Below are 13,824 nucleotides of genomic sequence, written 5' to 3'. Positions count from 1 at the left end.
GATTCTGAAGTTTTGTTTCATTGGCAGTCTATGTGGAAACAGTATAAAGTTACAGAAGATCGGACCGATGGTATACCATAGCACAAAACATTAGTCTTTAAGGGATTATTCAGCCATAGACATTGGGTCATGGTTTTAATCATGTGACGAAAATCACATTGTTTTCCTGTAAATTGCTGTGGTCACAGGCCAAACAGTTTATGCTTGCGTCCTTTTTTTCGAACTTTTCTCGGCCAGGTGGCAAGAACCTTACATGTGATAGTCATGCCTAACATAACTAGGAGGTAGGGGATTAATACCCAATGTCAGATCCTGGATGACCACCATTAGTCTACCAGCAACTTACACAGAAGCAAAGCACATTCAGATCTTTCACACAGTGGACCTAAACCCGAAAACCATGTAAGTGTCCATATTTCCAGTACAGGGCACCTTTGTCAATGACAAACCTTAAATATACAAATATATTGGGACAGGATTCATGCTCCACGGACATGTGGTTTGAAATCATGAAAGGAAACAAAATGCATTATAAGGTTGGCTCTTAAAAAAAGATAACTGTTTCTGAATATTCCCGGAGGCGGCAGACACGCACTTAAGGCGTAGAGCCAATAAACGATGAACGAGCGCTCATAGGAATCATTCCAACATACGATTATTGGCCCATCTAACCAGGACCACAATCGGCAGACAAACTAGGAAAGCACCGTTTCATTGGGTGCGATACATTTTATGCATTCATTAAAATTCTTAACGGCAGCACATTACTCAGTGTAAACAGGAGACGTGCTGCTGATAACATGATACCAGATTATTAGCGATCATTGTGTCCCCGTCATTGTTTCGTCAACCTGTGTATGCACTTTTCCAATTGTCAGTCGTTCAATTGCCTGGATCAGACCGACTATATAGGACATTAGTATCTGGTCTCCGCTGCACAAACTACCACTGATACATGTGAACAAAGTCGATATGTTTTTTTTTCCCCCAGTATATCCCTCCCAGCTTACATCACTCCCTATAAATAAATAGAAGCACTAATATAATAGCAAGTGGTTAATAAGACCTCTAAGCAGTCAGGAACACTGCTTCATCTGAATCGGGATCCTTCCCACTGTCCTCGCTGGGTAACGAGTCTCCACCACTCGGAGACCGGCAGCTCAAGTCCTCCACCCCAGATTCCTGGTCACTGTTAGCCGACAGGTCGGGGTCCGAGCTCTTCAAATGGTCCTGGGTTAGGATCAGGGCCGAGTCCTCCTCACCTTGGGATGGACTACGAGAGGGAAACAGCTTCAGGTTGGTGCTGTAATCTTGGGGCGTATTAGCCGGAGAGTGTTTGGTGATGCATATCTGGAAGTTGTGGATTTTTGGCTGGTCATTGAGATTCTTGTAGGTTTCATTTGACTCTCGAGTTTCCAGTTTTGTTAATCTCTAAAGGAAAAATTGTTAGACAAGAGCAAAAGTTACATTGGGTTAGGGCATGTTAATGTAACCTCTACATGCAAGTCGATCAGCAGTGGTTTAATGGTCTGTTTAGTAAGGCCGGCCGCACTTATGTTATCGTCAGCACATTTCTCGTTTACACAGGACAATGTGCTGCTAATGATAATTTTTAAACTTGCTCAAAAATTATCACACCAATGAATGTTTTGCCCCTCCATTGGATGTTTGATGGCCTGTTTAGGCAGCCAACAGTTGTTAATGAGGGAACGCTCCCTAACCCAATTATTGGCCTGCCTAAATGAACCTTTACTTGAAAACTTTATACCAATGAACAAACTTCTCTGGTGCCATAAGAAAGCCATAACGCCACAGTGCTCAGGCATTACTGACATTGAAAAGACACAAGGTAGAGACCCTGGTTACAGTGATGTGTCACTTAATGGTCTGATTGCTGTAGTTTTTATAAAATCACTATTTTATCAGCAAGCAGATTATCATTGAGGACTAGTAAACCTGCTGCCAGGTAGTCCTACATATTCATAAGCTCTGTACAACCCCGCCCCCATCACTGATTGGCAGCTTTCTGCAAATGTAATATACACAAAGTGGCCAATCAGTGGTGTGGGCGGGGTTATACAGAGCTCAGCAGTCAGAGAACTGCCAATCAGTGATGTGGGCGGGGTCTGCTGCAGATAACACAGTAATTTTATCAAAATGACAGCAGGTAGCCCAGTAAGTGACAGATTGTTGGAATCAGGGCCTCTGCCCCTATATGGCGCTGCACTCAGATGGGTAGCAAAAACCTGGTAACAGATTCCCTTTAATGGTGCTCTCTTCCAGTTATTGTGTTGGAGAACACCAAAGACGTAGGGCATCGGCTAAAAATGATTGCCTCTTTTTATCTTGTGCAGGGTTTCTATATATAATCATTTAAAATTGTTTCTGAGTCACCATTAAAAGCTGAATTGGTTTACACTGAAACCTAAGCGGAGGTATAAACATCAAAAACATATAGGCCAGGAAGCTGGATTTTCAGTATTTCTACCACACCTTCTCCATGAACTCCATTTCCTCCTCCAGCTGCTGCGTCTCTTCTTTTACTGCCTGTAGAAAATCAGTGACTGACTGGCGAGGGTGCATTCCTTTCTCAAATCGGTTATAGAGGCCCCTCCAAAACCTTCCATGGTGAAAAATAAGTTTTAAGAGTTAGTATATGCACAAGTACAGAAGATTATCATCGAGCAATTCTCATGATATATGTTCTTAAGACGTGCTAGCTCATGGTACACACATGAAGGGCTAGCTCACAATGCTGTATATTCTCCCATGCCAGAGAATTGGGCCGATTATGCTAATGACACTCTGCTTTAACTCTGAGTGTGATCCAATTTTCTCGCATGGAAGAATTGCAGCACAGGTGTGGAGAAGATGGAGGACTTAATTTTTCCATCTTCTCCATTGTCTCTGTGCACGTACATCAGACTGCACTTGGATAACATAGTATATTATTGGTCCGAGTGCTATCCGATAAAACATCACATAGCACTAGCACTCGGCCGTGTTACGTGGCAATGTGAGCGAGTCCTAATGAGTCCCTCAGTGGCTGATCTATGGCTGGTGACTTCAGATCAGTGAAAATATGTGGTGGCAAGTTGGGCCTCATTACTCGGACAGCACACTGACACATCCTATCCTTACACTATTCACATGTCCGTTCTGTTATTTTGCTGACTGATGGTCTGTATATAAACAGAGACATCCCCTACATTGACCTTATTTGCGGACATCCAAGTTGCATCCTACTGCTATTCTTCATTTTCACTGACTGGGTACTTGAAGAAGCTTGGGAAACCTCTGTCACGTTGTTTTTGCATATGGCAAAACCATTGATAAAAACGGACATGTGGACTAAATATGCCCGAAAATTGGATCTAACACACTTGCAAAATTGGTCTGTTTTGTACAGGCAAACAAAAAAAAAACAGCTTTTGCCTGGATTCACACGTGTGTTTTGCGGTCTGAGTATGCTTCAATGCAAAGACTGGCTTCAGGTCTCCTGACCCAAACTCGACTTTATATTATGCGTTTATATAGAAAGTTCCCGATCAGGGACATCCGCATGCCCTATTAAAGGGGTTGTACCAAGTATATAAGTAATCCCCTATCAACAGGATTTAGGAATTGATCGCTAGGGGTCAGTTCCACAGAGAATGAATGGAGTAGAGATGTACATGCTCCACCTCTGCTCTGTTCAAAGCTTGCTCTACAGAACCTCCTGGGGATTGTTGGGGGTCCCAGCAGTCTGACCCCCAAAGATCAATACTTTATCGCAGTCTAAATATGTGCAAAATGAATCACCGTGTCACAAGCTGTCATAGATGTCAGTAAATCTGTCTAAAGTGAATTGATTTGTGCCAGGCAGAAGATAGAACTGACGAGTGAGCTCTGACGCAACCCCTAAATGTAGACCATGGTTACAAGTGGGAAGAGTGTTGGGCCTTGGATTTCACCACTGAAGGACACATTGGGCTCATGATACGTCACCCCGCTTCTTTCACCTGTAAAGTTAGGGTTGATGTTTCTATATATGAATGATAAGTATATGGTGTGTTAGAGTTCTGCTGCTTTATTCAGTGCAGAGGAGGAATCAGAATAACCTCTTACCTGAAGTGGCATGGAGTGGTGTGTGGTCTCAGAGTTCCTTGGGTCTGACTGTGATCTGCTCTGTACAGAGGGTTCATGTAATCCCACCGCTGCTTCCACAGGTAAGACCAGAGGGAGTAGGTCCTCTCCTGAATTCTGGAAGATGATGATTGCATCACTGATATATTGAGATTATGAGAGCTGCAAGTATACCCGTCACCACTGCAACCTGCACTAACACTAAGGGCTCATTCAGACGTACATTTTTTGTGTACGAGTCCTATTTGTGTTATTTCCAGATAGCACTTGTACCTAGAAGAGTGAATGGGGCCATTCACATATCTATGATTGTTTGAGAGACGGAAAATCGTGGCAAAATGTACGATAGTTATCTGAGTGTCAGGTCAAAATTAACAATGCACATCCATGGGTCAGTGAAAAAAAAAAAATCGGCCAACAATTAATTGCCATCTGAGCGCTGTCCAGTTTTCCAGGTCTGTTTGATGGAAAAAGATGAAGAAACTGAAGCTCAGACCAAACTCTAATGATAAAAACTGACACTGACCAAACTGGTGAAACTGTGCCTGATTCTCTTATATGAATGAGCCACAAGTTCTATAGCTTTCAGTGTTTCTTTGCATAGTAGCTGTGTAGCTTCATAGTCAAAATTGGAAAATCCGGTTCCAAAAAGTAGATGGAAAGATGCACTGAACTGCTTGGCCCCACCACGGTGCACCGAGCGCCTGTACTTGATTTGAACAGTCCTTCTGTACTGACAGTCCCTTTACAGCAGTGTTCCCCAACTCCAGTCCTCAGGACCCACCAACAGATCATGTTTTCAGGATTTCCTTAGTATTGCACAGGTGATGGAATTATTGCCTGTGCAGGTGATGCAATTATCAGCTGTGCAATACTAAGGAAATCCTGAAAACATGGCCTGTTGGTGGGTCCTGAGGACTGGAGTTGAGAACCACTGCTGTAAAGGGTTAGGAGATAACTTTCTGAATGCTGGAGGTCTGACCGATGGGACTTTTAGCGATGCTGAGAATGGGGCTCTTCAGTGATCAGCAGAAGGCCTCATTCACATGTCCAGGTTTAAACAGGTATGTGAAAAAATGGTATCAGTGTGTCCATTTTTACCATCATTGTGTTATCAGTGTTCTTCTCGTATGGATAAATATGTTATAAAGTTTCTCCTATGCTTTGTAATGTTAAAGAAGTTGTCCAGTACTTTATATTACCCCCCCCCCCCCAATGTATCCCCCCGGGGCCCCTAAGACTTTTTGCAATTAGCTTGCGTTGCTGATAATGCCTGTGAGCTTCACTATCGGTGGCCGCTCACAGGCATCACGTGACCCCACGCTGATGTCACGACAAGTGAGGCGTGACTCAGCGCTGGGGTCCCTACGGTGGCTGCTGGGTTGTGGGCAGGGTTACACCTCCTCCCCACGCGTCACACCCAGCATCCACCGCGCTTTCCCAATGAATGGGGAGAGGCAGAGCGTGCGGTGGATGCCGGGTGTGATGTGGGGGGGGGGGTAACCCCGCCCACAGTCTGGCATCCACCTGGAACGCGGAAGACAGAGACCCCCGGCTGCTGCCAGCGACATCGGCGGATGTCAAAGCCGGCTGCAGCCGGGGGTCACGTGATGCCTGTGAGCGGCCAGTGATAGCGCCACTCACAGGCATTATCTGCAACGGAAGGTAATTACAAAAATCCTTAGGGGCCCCGGGGAGACACATTGGGGGGGGGGGTAATATAAAGTACTGGACAACCCCTTTAATCTCGGACAGCACCATGATGCCATCCGTGGGCTGTCTATGTTTTTCATGGACCCATAGACTTGTATAGGTCTTTTTCATCTGTGATATTGGAAGAAAAAACAGACATGTCTCCGTGAGTTTTGCACAGACACATAGTCCATGAAAATACACAGGCATGTGAATAGCATTAGCATTAACACGTACATGTGGATACGGATGTCTGAATGAGGCCTCAATGAGAGCTTGATATTTTAAGAATATCTCTTTAAAGCCATGATCCTCTAGTTACAAGGATGGATCTCATGTCCTTGGCTACTGACGTGCAGGTTAGGAAATTTTGTGACTGGGAAAGAAGATCTACAAGATTTCAACATTACTCAGGACAGAGAATATCTTCAAGAAGTATCTTCTAGTGGACCATTGCTTACATCAGGAACTGTGCAATTCTTAAATCCATGTACCCATCTTATTTTATTATTGGCATTTTGATTTCACCATTCTTATGTTTCTCTGTACAGTGGCACTGCCAGCGATGCCAGCGACCCGGATGGGCAGGAAAAAACTGAAATGGTTTAGGTTCACATACCCATTCAGTCTCCGGATATGTGGGAGTCCCTAAGGTCTGACACCCCCACCAATCCTGAAGTGATGGCATATCTTACCAATATGCCATCACTTTATACATTTTTCTCCTGCACAGTTATTGAAAATTTTTTGCCAAGGTTCAACCTTCACAGTTTATAAGTGATTGCAGTTATCCAGACTGTGGGGCACCGTGTGATCAGATCAGCATCAGGGACACGTCAACCATCCATATTCTATTTCTGTTACAAGCCTATAGTGACCATACACAGAGCACATATTCTCTCACATCAGTTCCTTCCTCTCCTTCTCGCAGTTGCACAGAAAGTTTCCATACTGACAGGAGTATATATGGTGTTGTATGTGGACCAAGAATCTCTCATTAAATTCAAACGAACAGGGAAACTGCTCCATGAGCTGCCAGGCACATTCCAGGAACTGGTCTATCACTGGGGACACCTCCTTGGGATCCCCATCTAAATTTCCATACCTTAAAAAAAAAAATATATATATGCTGAAGCAATGCAATTGGGGTGTATGCATGCAACATCTTTTTCAGGTGGACTGCGCTCCCAAAACCGCCTGAGACTGGGAATGGCACAGAAAAACTACAGTAAGTATATTATATTAGAATGTATGGTGTTTTTTTTTTGTCTCTTTTGCCGAGAGGAGGAGAGCTGATGGAAGATTTGGAAAGTGACACAGCTAAACTCAGCTGTGCTGACCCTAGCCCCACACTGACTGCTGGGCCCATATCTGAAATGTGTTGATTGATGGGATTTGAATACAGTTGATATTCTAATCATGCAGGAGGTTAGACCAGGAGATCCGGGCTTTCATTATAACCCACACACTGAGAAACCTGCTGTAAGATATGGTGTGGACGTGTTCTTTTTCTAGCATCTTGCTGCCTGTTTATAATTGGACAGCATCGTACAAGGAGAAGTACATGCCCCACAGTGAAAGCTCTCTGATAACACCCACTTGGATGTAACGAAAATTAACTCATTAGGTGACAAATACTTTGATTGTTAATATCCCTGCAACAGAGATGCAAAATAAAAAATGAACTAACAATTTTTTTTTTTTCTGCTCTGAAGCTGCAACGTGTTTTCAGTTCAACATGAAAAATTTGGTGAAAGGCCCTCTGTAAATAAGTGACTCTGTTTGACTTTTCCAACATATGTGCAGTGACCAGGGTTACCTGTGATTAAATTTGTGTCCAAATGAAATCCAGTCTTTTTCAATTAACACCTAATAGTAATTGGGAAAAATAAAAGTTACACTATGCAAAAAATATCAACTCCGTAAATCTCCACCAGTACATAGAGTATATGAAATAAAACCTCTTACCATAAATCCTCTGATGGTTCGGTAATAGGGGTCAAGTAACAGACTGGATACAGAGCAGACCTGAGCGGTGCGGTCCCATCCATCAGAACAATGAACGAGCACGCTGGCGCCCTCTTCTGACACGGCCTAAATGTGCAAATTAAATGTAAAATATTACACATTTATATAATTACAAATCTCGTTTATTCTCAGCACTAAAAGGATCATTTTTGTACAGTCCGTGCCTAGAATAGTACAAATCAGACAAGCAGCAGTAGAATATGAACAGATACAACACATCTTACCTTTGCAATGAAGATACCAGCATCTAGGATTGTTTTCACGTGTTTTAACCAGCCAGAGGATTCAAGACCCCAAAGAAATTCACCCATAGAAGGAGATCGGAGCTCACAAACTGCAATCATGAACAGAACAATAATGCCCCGTCTCATGCTGCACATAACACATCTGCATCTCTGGCTGCTATGGACATAAAAGGGGACAAACTTATGGTGTGACCCCCATGCTCCCCTGACCTCAACCCCATTGAGAACCTCTGGAGCATCATCAAAAGGAGTGTCAATGGTGGCGGGAGGCAGTTCACATCTAAGCAACAGCTCTGGGAGGGTATTCTGTCCTCATGCAAAACAATTGTAGCAGAAACCATCCAAAACCTGACAAATTCAATGGACGAGAGAGTTCAGAAGCTCCTTTCGAACATGCGGTCCTATGTGCAAATGTAACATCACCTAGAATAAAGTTTTGAGTTGAAAACTGTTTGATTTCAGTGTGTAATAACCTGCTAATGCTTATAATTTCAAAAATGACCATTTTTTTGTTCTTTATTAAAATGAAAAGGTTGAAAACTCTGCTGTGCATAATAATTTGGAACATGCATTTTGAGTGCAGTTTGAGTTTTTTATTTTTTTTTAAATATACTGTTATCATAGGCAGTTAGTGCAAAAACCTTTCAATTGTACTCTAATAGTTATTTGACTGGAAAATTACAATGACTGCAATTCATATAGGTAATTTGGGAAAATCTGAGAAAATATTATTTGCATAATAATTTGGAACACAGTGTAAAGACAGGAATCTCTGATCATGTTAGGTGTTATTATGGCATTAGCCACATGATTCTTTCTGATGAGAGTTTACAGCTGTTAACATCTTAACAATTTTCTCCTTTTTTAGTTTACTATGCACTCAGATCTTGGGAAAATAGTCCAGAATTTACTAGAAGAGTTTTGGAAAAGCCCTCCAACCCTGGCCCCAACCTCTGGCTCTTTCCCCTAGTAAGTAATTATATAGTCCTGAGATCTCAGATCCTTCCATTGTTATGGTGGAATATCATCTAAGTTTAAAGGGTTATTCCAATATTCTTAAAGTGGTGAAATTGCAAAATTCTTGTAAAATCAAGCAATTTAGTAATTTACTTGTTACTAAAAATCCTTTCCATTCTCAACAATGGAAGTATATTTAATTTTATTCTTTTCTGCTTCTGCGGTGGCAAAATACAAGTCCTTCCCAGTAGAGCTTGTAAGCACTGCCCGAAGCTGGCTGGATGGCTGGAGCGCACTGCCGGCTTCAGTGCCGCTGCTTCCCAGATGCTGCAAAGGCAAAATGATCTCGGCTTGCAGCACCAGAGAGCGCATAGTTCGGACAAGCCGCACAACACATGCCGCTGCACTAAGCTGTCAATCAAGCAGGAGCGCACTGCTCCCCATAAATCGGGAAGCGAGGAGGCTGGGGAGCGGTGCACTTCTACTTGATAAGATGGCACATCCGCTTTTAGCACTTATTTCTGGTCATCTGAACGATTGTTTACCCTCACATTGCAGCTGAATTTGTGGTTCCATGTAGCAAATGACAGTAAGTTCTAATTTTGACTGCAGGTTTCTTTGTAGAGTTGTACCTTAACTTGTACCTGAACATTTCTTTTTCTCTCCTTTAGACTTTTAACATTATCAAAATTCAGACTTTACAAATTATGGGTCCCCTCCTTTCCATATTGTTTGATGGGAATACCCACTGTACACCAATGATGAGAGTTTTGTACCGAGTGGTTGGGGTCTAAGGGCTAGCGTTTCTCCTTGTGGAGAATGCCAAGCCAAGCCTGGCATGTCAGAGTGAGGAGACGTATAAGCCGTGCATGCTCCTCTGGGCAATTAAATATGCAAATTGTCTCTTCAGAGAGGAAGAGGATTAGAACTTTAGCGCCACCTTTTGGAAGTAATCCTAAAAGTCAATATCGACCCTTTAACGAGCCTTGCCATATGACTTAGGATAAAAGCCAAACCAGATTCTCAATTTGCAGACCCGGTGTGTCGGGGAAACTCTGCATGATGCCGCTGCACATGAGACTATGTTCACACGTCAGTAATCATCCATTAGAGCGTTCTAACATGATTACTGGATGTGTGAACATAGTCCGTATCCAGCAGCAATCTGATAACAGAACAGTTGTGCACGCCCAACTTTTTCTTATGTGGCAAAAAAATAAACTTATTTCAATTTGATCCATTTTGTAACATTGAACCCTATGGAAAACTGATTTGTTAATTAGCCATCCATTTTTTTTTCATTTTGCAAAAGGTTAATTGTTCTATTTACTGGATCAGTTTCAAAAGGAAGAAAACAGATGGCTAATAAACGGATCCGTTTTCCATAGACGTCAGTGTTAAGAAAATGGACCGAGTTGAAATTAGTTTCTTTTCAGGTGGACAAAAAAGTTGTGTCAATTTTTTTTTTTGTGTGTGAATGGATCGCTGCTGGATCCATCCTAACTGATGATTACTGGACATGTGAACATAGGCCAACGCTATGGGAGCTGTGGAAATGGCGGTGTGTTCACAATCATTTACACTTCAGAGACCAAAGAAGTCTTCAGTTGTAGTGACAAGTTGGAGTCACAGTGATGTCAATTTATCTCCATCACTCAACAGAAATATGTGGCGGTGAATAGAAGAGACTTGGAGCACAAAGCTGGTGCGATGGGGCGGTCATTTTCAAGACTGCTTAAGCTGTAGCGTTATTGGCAGCACATCATCGCCCTGTGTGATCAGATCGTGTGCTGCTGAGATTCTATCATATTAACCATCATTCTGTGCGGACAGAAGTGCGGCTCGCCTGTCTAAACATCTCCAGAAGTGACTGCCTATGGATATGATGCTGCTGATGGGCAGAATGGGTATAATGACTAAACCCAGCATTACAGGGTGCTATATACCATCCAGACGGCTCCTCTTACTTCTCTTGTACGTTTTCTGTCCGTGGATGTGCTGTATGTTGCTGCTGCCGGTAAGCAGGGCCCGGACAGTTCTCTCCCATTGTGCACCTTGCATGGCGGCTACACTAGCAGTAGAGGAGAGGTGATAATCTGGCAGCCCATGTGGAGTACGGGCTACATTGTGTCCTCATGAAGCCTGTCAGTAACCTTATCTGCACATTAACATCTCTGGTATACTAATAGGATTGCAGGGTAACTGTGTGTTAATAGTGTGTATCTGTCCGTACACAGTATGTTCAGAGCTGCAGAATTACAGCACATAATAGGCTGATCTATCTGCTGGCATGTTGGCGACACAGCATCTACCTACAGATATTGTATGTCCTATTTCATTACGATGGTGCTTAGGAGAATACTAATCTAATGAGGGAAACCCTTTCTTGTCTTTCCGCCTGTACAGCAATCCCGCAGGGAGGCCTCCGCACCCTCTTTCTGGCTTTTCTTTGTTTCCACCTTTCCCTACACAAGATAACAATAGATCAGTGCCAGTATCTGAACCTGTTCCTTCCACATACAACTCTGCCAAAACTGCCGCCCCCGCATACGGCCTAATTACAGATCTGCCAGTGCCTGTCCCCACGTCTGAAGTAAGTGCGCAGCCGTGATCAGAAAAAGCCAAAAAATGTCCATTACACTTTAATAGGTGGGCAGGGAAGATGTTTCTGTAAAGGGGTTGTCTGGTCTAAAACGACAAGTCTGCAGTCACTGTGTATGACTGCAGACTTGTGAATCCTCACATAGAGCACACTGCACACAGTGAGGATTCTGTGGTGTCCACACCGGGAAAGGCGGTCAGGTGGCCACAAGTATACAATATGCGTACTTCCGGCCACAATCTGGCTACACTGTTTCCAGCGCGCTCAATGCAAGTGACTCACCCCCTGGGCCAGTGCTGTAGTGCGGCGCGCGTGCACGTGGGGGATACCCGGAGCCGGATCCGATGGGGGTAGTAGTCTTCGTGTGGCGGTGACCCGGTCCGCGCCCAGGGTGGTCAAACTAAGTGGCAGTTATTGGTATGATGGTATTAGTGTCCGACTACGCCACCCGTTGAATGCGGTTATGAAACCGCCGCTGCAGGGCAGACCGCTGAGGCCGGTGGTATAGGTGTGCAGCAATGTTGATATAACCCCCAACGGGAGAGGTATGGCCTCAGGGCAGCGGATGTGGGTGTTGTTGGGTGTGATGGTGTGGATGTCCCAGCACTAACGGTGCGACAAGGAAGCACGGAGACGCGAGGGTACAGTTCAGGGCCTTTACTGATGGTACAAGGCAAATTCCCCCGGGAGTACTGGCTAGTAGTGGGGGCCTGGTTAGTCTGCGAGTAAGCCGGAGTTCCCCTGGCCAGGTGGAGTTATAGGCCTTCCCGTTAGTCTGTGCCCTTCCTGGCTACCCTGCTTTCGGCGGTTACAAGTAGCCCACGTCCCTGGGTATACCGTGTGGTGCTCACCCGTATGGCTGGTGACCTGGGGCCTCCTGTTAGCCTCAGCTCCGGGATGGCAGTGCTGGTCCCTTCGTTGTGACTGAGCCTCCGGGCTTTTATGGCCAGAGGACCTGGAATCCCCTGCCGGATGGATTCTGCTGCTGGGTATATCTTAGTCCCCACAGCCTCGGACTCCTGTGTCCGGTTTTAGTACCTTCTCCCAGGGCGAGCTCTGCACAGCTCCAGCCCCTGGCGCTTCTCCTTGGCTCCTACAGAGCTCCTGATGTCTATCTGTCCCTCTTTCTGCGTGTCCAGACCAGACTCCGTCTCTGTCTGGAACTCCTCTCTCTAACCCTGCCTCAGCCCCAGTTTATGTAGGGGAAGTTCTTCCCCTCCCAGGACTGGGCAGGAGGTGTGGCATGCTTAGGATTCCTGCCCAGGAGACCTCCCACCTGCTCACAGACGTAATACTGCTATTACTGTGGAAACCAGACCCCTGGGGTGCCACATTCCCCCCTAGTGAAATTTAGCACTCCCGGACTAAACATATTTTTTAAAACATAACAGGGTATAAACAATAACAATTAAATACATGAGATGGTCACGGCGTGTCCGTAACCGGGAAGCAATAAGGGTGTCCATTTCACCAAAGAACAGGGAGCCGTAACCAGGTAGGGGTCTGTCCTGCCCCGAGTCTTTAACAGTCTTTAGTCCATTCCTGGGTTACGCTCCAAACATATTTACAACAGAGTTCCGGTTACTCACTGTCCATAACCTGTCAGTCCATATAAAGAAATCTGTAACTGAAAAACATAATTAGCAACGGCTACAACAAAACAGGTAAACATAAAATAGTTAAAGCAACTAGCCAACTTAGATTCTCCAACGTACGGGCATCTGGCCTCTGGTAACCCTAGTGGACCTACGGAGCTCACTAACTGGTCCTGCACTACAGGGTGTAGGAGGTGTTATGGGCAGGCTGGGCAGCTTTCTGCGCACTCTTTGGCTCACTAGGGGCACGGCAGGCTCACTACTAGCAGAGGGTTGATCCTCCTGTACTGCTGGCGTGGACTCTTCTGCCTCTTGGGCCGGCTGCTTTTCCAGCTCTACTGGTTCCTCTGTAGGCACTTGCGGGGCTGGCTGGAGAAAGGTGAGGACGGGTACCACGACAGCACCGTTTACTTGTGTCCAAGACCGGGGGAAGTCTCCGAGTACAGTCCTGATCATTTCTTCCCTTTTCTCTGCGGGTCGAGGGTTTTCTTGATCTTCTTCTTCAGGGTTTTGCAGCTGCTCGGGACACTTCTTCAGGTGGTCTCTGGAGACAACGGCTGTGGTTTCTCCTCCATCCTTA

General features: G+C 44.8%; 1 protein-coding gene across 1 annotated transcript; it reads right to left on the bottom strand.

Annotated features, from left to right (window-relative positions):
* Positions 1-2,484: 2,484 nt before the first annotated feature.
* Positions 2,485-9,419, bottom strand: LOC141192273 (phosphatidylinositol-3-phosphate phosphatase MTMR7-like). Its single transcript, XM_073661768.1, has 7 exons — positions 9,208-9,419; positions 8,070-8,247; positions 7,786-7,911; positions 7,637-7,686; positions 6,722-6,922; positions 4,108-4,242; positions 2,485-2,620 (listed from the first exon to the last, which is right to left on the bottom strand). Exons 1-7 carry the CDS (start codon positions 9,417-9,419, stop codon positions 2,485-2,487), a joined length of 1,038 nt encoding a protein of 345 aa, XP_073517869.1.
* Positions 9,420-13,824: the final 4,405 nt, after the last annotated feature.

The sequence above is a fragment of the Phyllobates terribilis genome, unplaced genomic scaffold, assembly GCF_046119375.1.
Source record: "Phyllobates terribilis strain yellow unplaced genomic scaffold, ASM4611937v1 Scaffold_56__1_contigs__length_8794411, whole genome shotgun sequence".
Classification (NCBI taxonomy): domain Eukaryota; kingdom Metazoa; phylum Chordata; class Amphibia; order Anura; family Dendrobatidae; genus Phyllobates; species Phyllobates terribilis.
Note: the sequence above shows the minus strand (reverse complement) of the source record. Positions and strands in the feature narration are given on the sequence as shown.

Excerpts from the sequence above, each read along its gene's own strand:
- LOC141192273 (XM_073661768.1), bottom strand. The coding sequence starts at position 9,419 with ATGCGCTCTCTGGTGCTGCAAGCCGAGATCATTTTGCCTTTGCAGCAT. Across the intron at positions 8,248-9,207 it reads GAGAATGGAAAGGATTTTTA|CAGCCAGAGATGCAGATGTG; the intron begins GTAACAAGTAAA and ends TTATGTCCATAG. Across the intron at positions 6,923-7,636 it reads GGACACAAATTTAATCACAG|GTATGGAAATTTAGATGGGG; the intron begins GTAACCCTGGTC and ends TTTTTTTTTAAG.